General features: G+C 36.2%; 1 protein-coding gene across 13 annotated transcripts in view; it reads left to right on the forward strand.

Moving 5' to 3' along the window:
- HNRNPC (heterogeneous nuclear ribonucleoprotein C) overlaps positions 1-16,571 on the forward strand; it is a 56,352-nt gene that overhangs the window by 32,118 nt on the left and 7,663 nt on the right. For 8 of the 13 annotated variants that reach the window (XM_036887429.2, XM_036887425.2, XM_036887426.2 and 5 more), the window contains 3 exons: positions 6,869-7,146; positions 11,830-11,944; positions 12,539-12,586. In XM_036887429.2, coding sequence (XP_036743324.1) covers positions 6,906-7,146; positions 11,830-11,944; positions 12,539-12,586 — 404 coding nt within the window. In that variant the 5' untranslated portion in view covers positions 6,869-6,905. The remainder of the gene's footprint in view (positions 1-6,868; positions 7,147-11,829; positions 11,945-12,538; positions 12,587-16,571) is intronic. The other 5 variants (XM_057488614.1, XM_057488615.1, XM_036887438.2 and 2 more) reach the window with 3 other exon arrangements.

Consider the following 16,571-nt stretch of genomic DNA (forward strand, 5'->3'; position numbering starts at 1 on the left):
CTGCGTGCACCTGCAGTGGAGCCAGAGGGAGCAGGCGCGCTCCCAGCAGCCGACCGGAATCCCAGCCCAACACACAGCTGCCCGGGCCAGACCCAAAGGCTGCTGCTGTGACACAGCTGCCCGGCAGGGGTGCTGCAAGCACGGAGGAGCACACCTGGTGTGCCTGCCACTCCCTGCAGGGCTCTGTGCTGCTCTGACGGAGAACCCGCCTACAGCAGCTTAGGAGACTAACCCGGTGGCTGCTCCAGGAGTGCGGGTACCTGTCACAGGCAGCGGAGAAGGGCAAGGCATCCAGCAAGCAGGAAAGGACTTTCTTCTCCCAGCTGACACACCCGCAACCTGCCTACAGCCACTGCTATCATCATGAAAAGGCAAAAAAATTTAGTCCAGTCCAAGATAGTTCAAACAACACCGTAGAAAGGATCGGCAGAGGCAGACCTCACCAGTCTCCCTGAAAAAGAATTCAAAATAAAAATCATAAACATGCTGACAGAGCTGCAGAGAAATATGCAAGAGCTAAGGGATGAAGTCCGGAGGGAGATTACAGAAGTGAACCAAACTCTGGAAGGATTTATAAGCAGAATGGATAAGATGCAAGAGGCCATTGATGGAATTGAAACCAGAGAACAGCAACGCATAGAAGCTGATGCACAGAGAGATAAAAGAGGAATGAAACAATATTAAGAGAACTGTGTGACCAATCCAAAAGGAACAACATCTACATTATAGGGGTACCAGAAGAAGAGGAGAGAGAAAAAGGGAGAGAAAGTGTCTTTGAAGAAATAATTGCTGAGAACTGCCCCAAACTGGGGGAGGAAATAGTTGCTCAGACCACGGAAGCACACAGAAATCCCAAAAGAAGGGACCCAAAGAGGACAACACCAAGACACATAATAATTAAAATGGCAAAGATCAAGGACAAGGACAGAATATTAAAGGCAGCCAGAGAGAGAAAAAAGGTCACCTACAAAGGAAAACCCATCAGGCTATCATCAGACTTCTCAACAGAAATCTTACAGGCCAGAAGAGAATGGCATGATATATTTAATGCAATGAAACAGAATGGCCTTGAACCAAGGATACTGTATCCAGCACGATTATCATTTAAATATGAAGGAGGGATTAAACAATTCCCAGACAAGCAAAAGTTGAGGGAATTTGCCTCCCACAAACCACCTCTACAGGGTATCTTAGAGGGACTGCTCTAGATGGGAGCACTCCTAAAAAGAGCACAGAACGAAACACCCAACATGAAGAATGGAGGAGGAGGAAAAAGAAGGGAAAGAAATAATCATCAGACTGTGTTCATAACAGCTCAATAAGCAAGTGAGGTCAGACAGTAAGGTAGTAAACAAGCTAACCTTGAACCTTTGGTAACCAGAAACTTAAAGCCTGCAGTGGCAATCAGTACATATCTTTCAATAATCACCCTAAATGTAAATGGACTGAATGCACGAATCAAAAGACACAAGAGTAATAGAATGGATAAAAAAGCAAGACCCATCTGTATGCTGCTTAAAAGAGACTCACCTCAAACCCAAAGTCATGCACAGATTAAAAGTCAAGGGATGGAGAAAGATATTTCATGCAAACAACAGAGAGAAAAAAACAGGTGTTGCAATACTAGTATCAGACAAAATAGACTTCAAAATAAAGAAAGTAACGAGATGAAGAAGGACATTATGTAATGATAAAGGGCACACTCCAACAAGAGAATATAACCATTATAAACATACATGCACCCAATACAGGAGCACCAATATATGTGAAACAAATACTAACAGAATTAAAGGAGGAAATAGAATGCAATGCATTCATTCATCTTGGGAGACTTCAACACACCACTCACTCCAAAGGACAGATCCACCAGACAAAAAATAAGTAAGGACACAGAGGCACTGAACAACACACTAGAACAGATGGACCTAATAGACATCTATAGAACTCTACATCCAAAAGCAACAGGATACACATTCTTCTCAAGTGCACATGGAACATTCTCCAGAATAGACCACATACTAGGCCACAAAAAGAGCCTCAGTAAATTCCAAAAGATTGAAATCCTACCAACCAACTTTTCAGACCACAAAGGTATAAAACTAGAAATAAATGGTACAAAGAAAACAAAAAGGCTCACAAACACATGGAGGCTTGACAACATGCTCCTAAATAATTAATGGATCAATGACCAAATTAAAATGGAGATCCAGCAATACATGGAAACAAATGACAACAACAACACAAAGCCCCAAGTTCTGTGGGACACAGCAAAAGCAGTCTTAAGAGGAAAGTATATAGCAATCCAGGCATATTTAAAGAAGGAAGAACAATCCCAAATGAATGGTCTAATGTCACAATTATCAAAATTGGAAAAAGAAGAACAAATGAGGCCTAAGGTTCACAGAAAGAGGGACATAATAAAGATCAGAGAAGAAATAAATAAAATTGAGAAGAATAAAACAATAGGAAAAATCAATGAAACCAAGAGCCGGTTCTTCAAGAAAATAAACAAAATAGATAAGCCTCTAGCCAGACTTATTAAGAGAAAAAGAGTCAACACACATCAACAGAATCAGAAACGAGAAAGGAAAAATCACGACGGACCCCACAGAAATACAAAGAATTATTAGAGAGTACTATGAAAACCTATATGCTAACAAGCTGGAAAACCTAGGAGAAATGGACAACTTCCTAGAAAAATACAACCTTCCAAGACTGACCCAGAAAGAAATATAAAATCTAAACAGACCAATAACCAGCAACGAAATTGAATCAGTAATCAAAAAACTACCCAAGAACAAAACCCCTGGGCCACATGGATTTACCTCAGAATTTTATCCGACATACAGAGAAGACATAACACCCATTCTCCTTAAAGTTTTCCAAAAAATAGAAGATGAGGGAATACTCCCAAACTCATTCTATGAAGTGAACATCATCGTAATACCTAAACCAGGCAAAGACCCCACCAAAAAAGAAAATTACAGACCAATATCCCTGATGAACGTAGATGCAAAAATACTCAACAAAATATTAGCAAACCGAATTCAAAGATACATCAAGAAAGTCATACACCATGACCAAGTGGGATTCATTCCAGGGATGCAAGGATGGTACAACATTCGAAAGTCCATCAACATCATCCACCACATCAACAAAAAGAAAGACAAAAACCACATGATCATCTCCATAGATGCTGAAAAAGCATTTGACAAAGTTCAACCTCCATTCATGATAAAAACTCTCAACAAAAGGGGCATAGAGGGGAAGTACCTCAACATAATAAAGGCTGTATATGATAAACCCGCAGCTAACATCATAGTGAACAGCGAGAGGCTGAAAGCTTTTCCTCTGAGATCAGGAACAAGGCAGGGATGCCCACTCTCCCCACTGTTATTCAACGTAGTACTGGAGGTCCTACCCACGCAATTAGACAAAACAAAGAAATACAAGGAATCCAGATTGGTAAAGAAGAAGTCACACTGTCACTATTTGCAGATGACATGATATTGTACATAAAAAACCCTAAAGACTCCACTGCAAAACTACTAGAACTAATATCAGAATTCAGCAAAGTTGCAGGATACAAAGTTAACACACAGAAATCTGTAGCTTTCCTATACACTAGCAATGAACTAATAGAAAGAGAAATCAGGAAAAGAATTCCATTCACAATAGCATCAAAAAGAATAAAATACCTAGGGATAAACCTAACCAAGGAAGTGAAAGACCTATATCCTGAAAACTACAAGATACTCTTAAGAGAAATTAAAGAGGTCACTAACAAATGGAAACTCATCCCATGCTCCTGGCTGGGAAGAATTAATATCGTCAAAATGGCCATCCTGCCCAAAGCAATATACAAATTCGATGCAATCCCTATCAAATTACCAACAGCATTCTTCAATGAACTGGAACAAATAGTTCAAAAATCCATATCAAACCTCCAAAGACCCCGAATAGCCAAAGCAATCCTGAGAAAGAAGAATAAAGTGGGTGGGATCTAGCTCCCCAACTTCAAGCTCTACTAGAAAGCCACAGTAACAAGACAATTTGGTACTGGCACAAGAACAGAGCCACAGACCAGTGGAACAGAATAGAGACTCCAGACATTAACCCAAGCATATATGGCCAATTAGTATACAATAAAGGAGCCATGGATGTACAATGGGGAAATGACAGTCTCTTCAACAGATGGTGCTGGCAAAACTGGACAGCTACATGTAAGGGAATGAAACTGGATCACTGTCTAACCCCATACACAAAAGTAAACTCCAAATGCATCAAAGACCTGAATGTAAGTCATGAAACCATAAAACTCTTTGAAAAAAACAGAGGCAAAAATCTCATGGACATAAACATGAGTGACTTCTTCATGAACATATCTCCCCGGGCAAGGGAAACAAAGGCAAAAATGAACAAGTGGGACTATATCAAGCTAAAAAGCTTCTGTACAGCAAAGGACACCATCAATAAAACAAAAAGGTACCCTACAGTATGGGCGAATATATTCACAAATGACAGATCCAATAAAGGATTGACATCCAAAATTATAGATATATAAAGAGCTCGCACACCTCCACAAAAAGCAAATAATCCAATTAAAAAATGGGCAGAGGAGCTGAATAGACAGTTCTCTAAAGAAGAAATCCAGATTGGTAAAGATGCTCCACATCGCTAATCATCAGAGAAATGCAAATTAAAACCACAATGAGTTATCACCTCACACCAGTAAGGCTCACCATCATCGAAAAGACAGACAACAACAAATGTTGAGGGTGTGGACAAAGGGGAACCCTCCTACACTGCTGGTGGGAATGTAAATTAGTTCAACCATTGTGGAAAGCCCTGTGGAGGTTCCTCAGAATGCTCAAAATAGAAATACCATTTGAGCCAGGAATTCCACTTCTAGGAATTTACCCTAAGAATGCAGCACTCCAGTTTGAAAAAGACAGATGCACCCCTATGTTTATTGCTGCACTATTTACAATAGCCAAGATACGGAAGCAACCTAAATGTCCATGTAGATGACTGGATAAAGAAGATGTGGTGCATATACACAATGGAATATTACGCAGCCATAAGAAAAAACGGATCCTACCGTTTGCAACAACATGGATGGAGCTAGAGGGTATGCTCAGTGAACTAAGCCAGGCAGAGATTTCACTAATCTGTGGAGTATAAGAACAAAGGAAAACTGAAGGAACAAAACAGTAGCAGAATCACAGAACTGAAGAGTGGACTAATAGTTACCAAAGGGAAAGGGACTGGAGACGGTGGGTGGGAAGGGAGGGATAAGGGTGGGGAAAAAGAAAGAGGGCATTATGATTAGCAGGTATAGTGCGTGGGCAGCACCGGGAGGGCTGTGCAACAGAGAAGACAAGTAGTGATTTTACAGCATCTTACCTCGCAGATGGATAGTGACTGAAGGGGGTAACTTAGTAAACATAATGTTCTTTCTGTAATGGTAGATTAATGATACCAAAATAAAAAAAAAAAGATAATTTGAAACCAAAATACAGACATTCTTGAATTTCAGAAAGGCTAGGAGGGAAAAACAGTTAAAACTTTGAAATCAGTACTGCTTGTGAAATGACTAGGTGTTTTAAGGCCAGAATGGTAATGGTTGTGTATAAATGAAACACCTGTTTTTATTACATACATACATGTATATATAAGGTCCTAATATAATGCATGAGAATAGTTTGACATTCTCGAGCATCGGAAAGAGAACATAAAGACACTGATATCTTTTTTTGATTTGAAGCTCTTCAGTACCTCTTAAAGGGATGGATGGGAAATAAATTATCTTAAGAATATTACTCTAAATTGAAGGTGCATCCATGTTAAACCCTGTTTCAGTTTGGCTGTTGGATTGGAAAGGTACAGCAGACTGACAGAAAAGCTAAAAGAATGTCAGGACATTTTCACTTAGAAAACATCTGAGATGATAATACCATTAATCTCCATGTAATTGTAGTAGGGTAAAGCCTCTGTAACATACTTAAAGAAGTCTAATTTTTGTTTTGAACTAGTCTGAGGAAAATCGTGTTCTCTTTAGTAGTTGTGGTCCTCTTGATTTATGCAGTGATCTACGTGCTAGTTTTATCATCATCACCATCTAGTAGTATTAAATGTCCCATGTATATAGTCAATTTATTTTATTAAAAAAAGGTATGCATACTTAAGGTGTGTATATGGCATATTAAATATCAATTAGAGTATCTGGAAAGAGATATTTCCAGAGTGAATGAATTGCTTCTACTTATTGCCTATGTGTAACATGTTTAATCAATACTTGAAGGGGGATAGAATGTCACTCGTCCACATTAATCTAGCTAAAATATGGTTTGTGCGCAGAATTTGGAGTTTTGTATATCTTTGGGGAAATGGGTGAGACTTACTTTGGTAAAAGCATATTGTAAGAATGGTGGATTTAGTGATCATTGGGAAGGAATGGTAGGTTAGCCTGACTGGGAATGTGAAAAAACGTGGAGAAATTGGTAGTAGACAGCTTAGGGGATTCAGATTTGCTTGAGGACTTAAAACAGAGAGGGAGGGAGCCACTTGGAACTAATAATGTGCACGAAGATCGTGTTGCTCATAGTCTGTGAAGAGGATTTTTCCCCCTTGAAATATTACTATAGCACTGCTGGAATAGACTAGAAAAAAGGACGTTGAATATCCATATGCATATATTCAGCAGCTCTAGTCTCTGAAAAGTAATATGCTTGGTGCTGTGAGATCTCTGTAAATTGACTGATACTCTGAGTAACCAGTGGCTCAAGATAAGAGTAGAAAAAGTTTAACCAAGGAATATTTTGGTTTTGCTATTTTTTCATCTGAATACGTTCTTTTTTCCTTCCAGTTTTTTGGCTTTGTGAAGAACCTTACCATCAAAGACAATGGCCAGCAATGTTACCAACAAGACAGATCCTCGCTCTATGAACTCCCGTGTATTCATTGGGAATCTCAATACTCTTGTGGTCAAGAAGTCTGATGTGGAGGCAATCTTCTCAAAATACGGCAAAATTGTGGGTTGCTCAGTTCATAAGGGCTTTGCCTTCGTTCAGTATGTTAATGAGAGAAATGCCCGGGCTGCAGTGGCAGGAGAGGATGGCAGAATGATTGCTGGCCAGGTTTTAGGTAAGGTCTGGGTAGAATGAATATTTTCTTTGATTTTGTAATTCAGATCTGAAGAGTTTCTCTGCTCATGTTTCTCATTTTCTCCCTTTCTCTCCAAAAGCTTAACAGTCTGAGATGTTCTGGATGATGTGACTGGATTATGTTCACTCTAATAAGAGTACAATAGATTATAGGTACAGTGGGCTAAGAATTTTATTTATTATGCCATTTTGTGTAGTAGACTGGATAACCCTTAGTTAGTCTTGATTAAAGTAGGGAAAGTAGGAAGGATATTTCCTAAGGTACAGTTGCTGCCTACATGGCTGTGTACTACCACTTACAGTGGACTAGTGGAACACAGTGTAGCTTAGTCACTTATGGGCTGTGGAGTTGGATTGCTTAGCTCTCTCTGCATTGGGGCTTCACAAACCACTACGTATGTTGGGCAGCCCACATAGCTTGGCTGAGTATTACATTTTCCCGTCTTAAAATGGAGATAATAGTACTCAGAATTTATCTTTTTTTTACCTGAAGGAATAGTAGTTTGGATTGTCAGAGAATATATAGATAAATTGAGGGGATTGAGATGATTTCTTAAAAAGCTAGTGTAAGTCCAGCATGTTATACTCAATAAATGGAACTTACTGTTAAAACAGCTGCATAAACTGGTTGTTATATTAGATATTAGTTACCCCAGTAGGGTCCTCCGCTGTGGATCTAGCATGTTCAAATGTTGAGAAATGAGATCTGGGCTCTGCTTTGTTAATAGTCTTAACTACTTTGACAATCTCATTACACATTAAGACTGTCAGACTGCACATATATATATGTTCCTGGTGATTGTAGAATTTCATCTCCTTAAGTAGTTTTCTAATTGTTTATCAGTTTCTAGGATTTGCTGTCAGAGTCATAGTAATTTGATATAGCTTATATTTTATTTGTGAATATTAGGGAAACTGAAGTGTTCATAAGGAAGTCAATTTCTTCTTTTTATGAATAAAAAAGAAAAACACAGTTGTTTTGAGTACCACAGAAGGACTAGTTCCATTGTTGATAATGCATTGTGTGTACCAATTTAACAAATTATTTACTTTAGAGTTATAGTACTATAGATTCATATTTAGATGATAGCAGTTCATAATTGAATGAATTTTTTTTTTAATAATCCTGTGGTGGCTTAAATTTTTATTTTGTTTTCAACATTTTTAGGAGTTTGTATTTTTTTTTAATGCATAAATTAGTACAAAAATTTGCAGTCCTAAAATGCTTCATTTCCTACTTGGCTTCTCCCTTCAGATTGGAGTGGACTTTTCCCCTTAAGTATTTCCATGTTGGTGTTTCCCTATAATACAGCTCAAACTTCAGCATTGCTTAATGATTATAACATTAAAGAATGTTTACAACAAACTATGTTGTGTGGGAACTTGTATGACTATTTTGGACATTTAGTTCAGTGGCTTCTCAGTGACTGTTAATGACATGATAGCTCTTGCATTCTAGAGTAAACTTTGTGTAATTTGTATTTCATTTATGAATGCTTCTCAAATGCTACTTTTAAAACCCAATCCCAGTGAATTGGGAAGGAAAATTACTGGAAGCTAGAGAACCTTACAGTCATTGACATTTAAGACAGTAGAAGAGTTGTAATTGACAGTAGTCAGATTTTCATACCCATGTTGTCCTATACCAGAGTAAACTCAATACAGAACATTGGCATCTATAAAATGGCTATAGCAAAAATGAACAGTTTTACTAGAGGTCTTAAAATGAAGTCAGGTTTTTTATTATACTTGTTTATTTTTTAACTAATGAAAATTTTCTAACATGAAAGTGGAGAGAAGAATGTGATGAACCCTATGTGTTACGTACATCTCACCTAGTTTAACAGATACCAACGTTTGACTAATCTTGTTTTTATCAGTGTTTCTTCTCTGTTTTTCTTTTTCTTTTCTAGTTTTGTTGAGGGTATTTTTAAGATTTCAGTATGTATCTGGCAGACAAGCGCTTTTAACAAAATGCAAACCACACTGTCCTTACCAAACAAAAAAGTAGTTATTCCTTAATACCATCTAATATTCAGTACACGTTTGAATTTCATTGCCACAGACTTTTAAATAACTCGGTTCATTCAAATTAGAACTCAATCTGTGTCCACATATTTTATTGATTGCCTCTTAGGTATCATTAAATCTGTTGAGTTTCCCCATCCCTTTCTGTCCCATTTAAAAAATTCATGACACTTAATTTATTGAAGAAATTTTTAGTAGGTTCCACACTGCATACTGATTGATACCTTTTGTCATTTAATTTGTTCTTTTCTACCCTTAACTTTGTGTAATACTGGTAGATCAAGAGCAGTATTATCCAGTAGAAATAAAAGAGCCATGTATGTAATTTTAAATTTGTAAATAGCCATGTTGAAATTTAAAAAATGGGTGAAATTAATTTGAATGATATATTTTAGTTAACCACCCAAAATACTGCCATTTCAATATGTAATTAGGTAAAAAATCCAGTGTGTATACTTAAAACACATCCGAATTCTCTCTCAATACATTTCAAGTGTTCAGTAGCCACTTGTGACTAGCAGCTTACTGTCTTGGACTGTGCAGAACTAGAATAATTTACATTCTTTTTTTTGGTGAAAACACATCATGGATAGTGCTACATATTTCATATTGCATCACATCAGGAAGCCTAGCGTGGTTGTCCCATTTTAGTGATGTTAAGAATAATTTGTGTGTTCATGATTTATATCCTGACCCATCTGTGATAAAATTCCCAATCAGTTTTTCACTTTATGGTGATGACCCATTGATGATTACTTAGGTATTTCATGAGGGGTTGCAAAAGAGTGGGTTTTCTGATAACCTTCTGTTTATTAACTGAAACTTCTCTAAAATGTAGAACTTCTCATTAGTATTTGATTTTTATTAAATAACTTCACATTGGAAAGGCAGAATAAAATTTTCAGATCTTGGTGTAAATTGATATCCTAGCAACCTTTAAAATATAATCATTGTTTAAGTCCATTGCACATCATTTTCGGAGCTCAGAATATTTCATCATTGGCAAGCAGATCACCTTCAAGTTGGTTCTTGTATTAATGAGACCTTACTCTTGTAATATTGCTATTGCATTGTTTCCTTTCTTTCTAGCACTATAAGATACTCCCAGTGATCTAGCATTTTTTAGTTAAATCTGGAATTTGCCATTCTTCCTAAAAAGCCTTTGCTCCTTTTAATGGGAATTACTTAGAAACCACTGTCTGTATGTCAGGAGTGTTTATTATTACTATTGAATTTTAGTAGCTTCTGGCTACTTTCAGTGGGCAGAAGAATTACTTTTCAGGAAAACAAACAATGCACTTTGTCCCAGTTTCAAAGTAACCATACCTGTTTTTTACCAAAAAATACAATTTCAGATTTGAGGTTCTTTTTTACTAATACTCTATTTTATTGATACTAATAAGTACTACAGTTTAGAATTATGTGAAATAGTTCTATAAGGTTGTATGATCAACCTGATGGCTTAGTTTTATTCCTTTTTTTTACAATTTAAAATTGCTTTTTAAAAATTCTGTCTTTAGTTTTTCTTGTAAAAAGCTCATGATTTCAAGTAAAAAAAGCAAGGTTGTTACAAATAGATGTTAAAAATTAGAAATGAGTTTAGTGAACCAGTAACTCTGAAGATTATTCATAAAGGTAATGGTATTTAGCAAATGGACAGTGTACTGAAAAATTGGTCATTTGATGAACTGAGTTTTGGAGACCTGGCTCTTGGCTAATTGGTTTTTGACAAATGGGCTCTTTTGTCAGAACAACAGGGAGAACTTGAACTCTTGTTTGCATAGGCAGTAGGTGCCAGGTAAGTACCTGGCCACTTTGAAAAAGTATTTTTAAAATTATATTGTATATGGAAACTAGGACTTCTTTTCTCCATTGCTTCTTTATTTCCCTGTTCTCAGGGTGTGCGTGGGGGTGCTCATGCATTTAAAGATTATTTGCTTGAGCAGTTCACTACATAAATATATATATATACACATATATATATTTTGGTATCATTAATCTACAATTACATGAGCGAAATGGTTACTAGACTCTCCCCATCATCAAGTCCCCACCACATACCCCATTATAGTCACTGTCCATCACTACATAGTATTTCTTAATAAGCATTTCTTAATGTAACTTTTACAGCTGATCCTGTTTGTAAGGGGAATAGAAATTTGCCTTTGGGGATAATTTGAGGGTATTATACTTCAACCATATTAATTCATGAATTGCCATGTATTTTACAAGGTCATTTCACTAGTTGCTACTCTATTTGTGCTAATTTTACAGTGCACACAATCATTCCTGGAAAGGCCACTTAACAGTCATTGATACTTTTCTCCTATGATAGTAATTGAGTGAGCAGAGTGGGTGATTTTAATGGTGAGAGTTTGGCTGAGGGTGATTGTACCAGAGACAAACTTAATGTATTATGGCTAATGAACACTTTGGTACAGAACCAGAGGACAAAGGAATGGAAGATTTAAGTCCTATCTTTGTAAAAATTCTAGATCCTTTTTTACATAATGAAAGGTGAGATACATCATTAGACGGTTTGTTGTTCATATGATGGTAACCTTTAAAAAGCTGTATTTTGAGACATACTCCACAACAGAGTTGTCATTTAGATTTTTTGGTTTTGTTTTCTCAGATATTAATCTGGCTGCAGAGCCAAAAGTGAACCGAGGAAAAGCAGGTGTGAAACGATCTGCAGCGGAGATGTACGGGTCAGTACCAGAACACCCTTCTCCGTCCCCTCTACTCAGGTCCGGAACTTTATTATTTATAACTGCATTGTGTCCATCAGTGGGCATCTTCTCTATCTGTTTTCTGGATGTGGGGAGGGTTAACTGTAGTTATGTTTTATCTGTGTAAAAGTAATGCTTATTATTCTTTTGTTAATAGACCTCCTGTTTGCCTATTTCCCAGAGAATTACTAGAATTCCCTGAGATTTTTACTATTAAAGACTAGTTTGGTATTTATAGAATAAATTGAAATCTTTTAAGAGTTGTGTAGTTTCTAAGAAACTGGGTAATAGGAAAGGGAAGGAGGGTGGCATAAAAATGTTTACTGTTGTATTTTTTTCAGTGTTGTTATTTTAGCCATTATGTGTTGAAATTTTAGCAAACTTGAATCTAAATTTGCCATTTGGCTACAGCATGTCCAATGGCTTAAGATGATTGGAATTTTAATGGTCTGTTGTTTGAATAATGGGGCTTATTTATGCTTATCAGTTGGTCTATTTGTTATGGTTGGTTTTGCATGGGTGTTCTTTTTTGTTTTGCTTTGTTTTCCCATCTGCTGTTGTGAATTTACATCAACAGCTTCAAATTAATCTTGTCCGGTATTTATTTTTCAGCTCCTCTTTTGACTTGGACTATGACTTTCAACGGGATTATTATGACAGGTATGTTAAAGGTGTTTTGTCTGTTCTAGTAAAATGCCATCTAGTGAGAAACAGTTTATTCCATTTTGTAGTAGTGTACAACAAACAAGTTACAGATACAGTCCCCCTTTCTTTCAAAACAAAATGAAAAATACCTTTTTTCAAATAGACAGAGGTAGAAGATGTAGAGTGACATTTCCATTGATTTCAAAGAATCAGTTTATATAGTCAGGACATAATGAGTACATATCCAATATTTTTGGACTTAGTTTTTCTTGAGACAAGTCAGTTTTCTTTTTGTTTTAATCTGTATGCCAACTAAAAGTAATGGCTAACTGACTTGCCTAATGATGAAGATGGGACTCAGCAGTTCTTTGTTCTGTTATTTCCATATTGGCTTTGCACTGTAGAGGATTATAGCAAAACAAAAAAAAAATTCCATAACCTTAAAAATCTGGTAGTTTTTTGAACAAACCAACTAAGACAAAATAGGATACAGTAAGCATATTATAATGAATTAACAGTGAACATTGTTTTAGGACTTAAAGTGAGAAATTTTATAGGTAGGGGATCATGGTGGGTACAGTAAAGGTAAGAGAGTTGGGATGGTAATTATGATTTTCTTGTGTCTTCAGAACAGCATTAATTAGTATTTATTGGAGAGTTATGAGAGATAAAACTAGAAGATACAGGGATAGTTTATGGATGGCTTTGAATGATGGATTTAGACCTGATGATGTAAGAATTTGTTTCGGGGAATGATAGACAAAAAATTCTAGTACTGCATTGGCATTCTGATAGCATTGGTCTTGAACGTTAAGGAAACAGGTTTGTTTGGCTTGCTGCTTTTTAAATTATGCAGAATATGGAGCATACTCATACAAGAATTTCAAATAGCCCAGTCTCTGAATAAAACTAAAAGCTTTCTTCATTTGGGCATGTTTCATGAAAGAGAAACATTTGAACTGAGTTGATAATAGCTCCTGGTAAAAAGAATCACAGCAGCCGGTAAAAGAATGAGCAAAGACCTGAATGTGCACTCTTTATGTGAGAAATAGCACTAAATAAGAGTAAGGGTAGATAAAAAGGCCAAAAGAGTAAGGCTGGAAAAATAGTTTGGATCTACATTGTAAAGATCTTTAAATGCCATATTAAAGTTGTGTAATTTGAGTCTCTTTCATGCATCATCAAAATAGTAATTTCATTTGTCCTTAGTGATTTCTTCAGTTTTTTATGTTTATTTGTGTTGGAACACATACTCTGAAAACTAACGATTTTTGTGCTTTGGAAATAACTAAAATTTGAAAACGGGAGGAGACCTTAGAGTTGAGAGAACAGATATGGGAATCTCCTGGTACTGAAAACTTGGTTGTTCGTTGAATGGCTTAAAGGCACTGCAACCTAGTGAGTTTGAAGCAGCTGCCTGTTACTGTTTGTGCACATAGGAATCTCTTAGCCACATTGTCAAAATTCCATACCCAGCTACACCTGTTGGGGTTCTTAATATAAATGATCTAAGTAGATCTTTTAATGTTTTTTTTTTTTTTTTAAACCGCCCACGGAATTGTAATGTCAAGGCAGGGTTGAGAATCATTGGTAACAAAGATTGAAGAAGTAGTTTTATTTCTGATTCTGTTTCTTTGTCGTGGCTCCTTTTAGAGAAATTCTATTTTTAAAAATAATTTTTGAGTTATCATTGGACTATAGCATAAGAAACTCCTTTTAAGTTGAGTGAATAGAAAATCTTCACAGTGTACAGTTCTCCCTTCTTCATGAGAATAGTCCTCTAAAGTTTAACATTTAGTTGTCTTGGTGAGGCAGCAAAGCATCCCAGTATAAGTAGGTTTGGAATAAATTGTTCTTACTGAGGAATTTTGGAAAGGTTAATAGAAAAAGTCATACAGACAGCAGATGATTTGGATGTTTACAGAAATATCTTCAAATTTCTTAGCATTGCTGTTCTGGTTTTAAAAATTGATGGCAGCACCACTGTTGGCCTCACTCTTCAGTTTTTCAAGAGGCAAGAAAATACCTTTAGTTACTCTGTATAGCTTGATGTTTCAGAGTGTCAAAGGTAACGTCTTTTCCCTCCATCTAATCTCAGCCATTAGAAAAAGACTGATGAGCAACCAACTGTCTCAAGTATTATACTGAAGTAGTACTGAGATGGGAAAATGAACAGTTTAGTCAAGAATGGGAAAACTGCTCAGGAAAATGATACACAGTGTTTTCTCTTAGAAGTCACTTGGAAGATACTTTATTCACAAGGTTAATATTTTCATTATTATTCTAGTTAATAACATTGTGATCCTAAGTCAACTATTCTGATATTTACTAAAGAAAATAGAAAGTTGGCTCTGAGGTGCTGAAGGCTCCAGGTCTGCTATGTAAATGGAGGTTAAATCAATATCTAGTTAGTCATTTTAGTCCTTTAGTCCATACCCTTAAGAACATGAAATTCACATAAATGCTTCAAGACATAAACATGGCATTTTTAAAAAAGTTATGAATTTTAATTAAAATATAGTTAACATACAATATTAGTTTCAGGCATACAACATAGTGATTTGACATTCATATACATTATGAAGTGATCACTGCAAAGTTGGTATGCTCGCCCTGCAAAGAAACTACAGTGTATTATTTATATCTGTTCCCTATGCTGAACCTTTTCACCCCTGTGACTTACTTAATAATTAGAAGTTTGTACTGCTTAGTCCCTTTCACTTATTTTGCCCGTTTTCTCTCAGCAGCCACCACCTTGTTGCACCAATTCTTCAGATCACTTTTTATTACAAGCTTTCTAGGGATTTTGAGTTCTACTGCCTATTGTTATGGTAGGGAGGCAATAGGTAATGAGGCAGAGAAAATGAAGAATTCAAAGACTTGTCACTTACTGAAGTTAGGGCCAAAATCATATGTAGTCTGTGTTCGTATCCCTAAAATGAAAATAATAATGCCTACTTAACAAAGTTGCTATTAAGATTAAAGGAGACATGAAAGAACCAATTACATTGTAAATGACTCCCCAAAATGTTAGCAAGAACTCCCAGTCTTTTTAGAGCATGAGGGTTCTTTTTATTATCAAAATCCTCCAGATATCTTATATGCTGAAGTTTACTGAAAATTACACTTCTGAATTAGTATTTTATTAATCCTATTAAAACTGACATACATTGTTTTGTTGACACTAACTAAATATCAAATGAACTAAAAATCTCTAGCATAACTAGGGTTCTTTATGTGTGACAACACTGTTACAAACTAATGCATAATGAAGTGAAGAATGGTTGGCGTGCTTGTTTTCTAGGCATCCTTTTTAATAGTTATTTGAACCTTTTTTTTTACTCTGTTTAATGGAACATTTCAATTCAAATGTAAAAAGAATAGTATAATCAGTAAAAGATGAAGACTTTTTATAAACATTACCGCAATACCATTTACACTTAAAATAATAAAATTCCTTAATCTCAGTAGTTTCTCATCTACTAAGACTTGATTTTGCAAGTTGTATTTTGTGTTTAGCATGTTTCTCTGCCAGCTGTTTGCTGTGAATTGGACAGATTTGGAGGCTTAATCAGATTTAAAAAGGCTTCTGTTTTCTTCCCCTCCTCTCCCCCCAACTTTTTTTCTTTCCTTTGGCATCAGGGTGTGGGAGGAGAGAACAGAATACTTCAGAAAGGTATTATGAACTTTAATCATTACCCTGACTTTGACAGAAACTTTAAAGAATGTAGGCATTGGGTGTTTTGTAGGGACAAGCTTATATTTAAAGGTGGAGGATAATCATTTTTTTAAATAATTGGAAGTTTGTACTTAACTTATTTTGCAGTAAAGATTGTGAATACTTTAAAGCTGGAGGATAATCAAAGGTTAAAACTTGTACCCGAGTCACGTATATTTTAATATGCTGTCTTCTCAGGAGACAATAGAGGATTGGGTACCGTAGCCTCAGTGCTGCTGCCTGCACTGCAGTGACGTTACTCATTTTCATTTTGGGTGTGGG

This window comes from Manis pentadactyla, chromosome 11 (assembly GCF_030020395.1).
Source record: "Manis pentadactyla isolate mManPen7 chromosome 11, mManPen7.hap1, whole genome shotgun sequence".
Lineage (NCBI taxonomy): Eukaryota > Metazoa > Chordata > Mammalia > Pholidota > Manidae > Manis > Manis pentadactyla.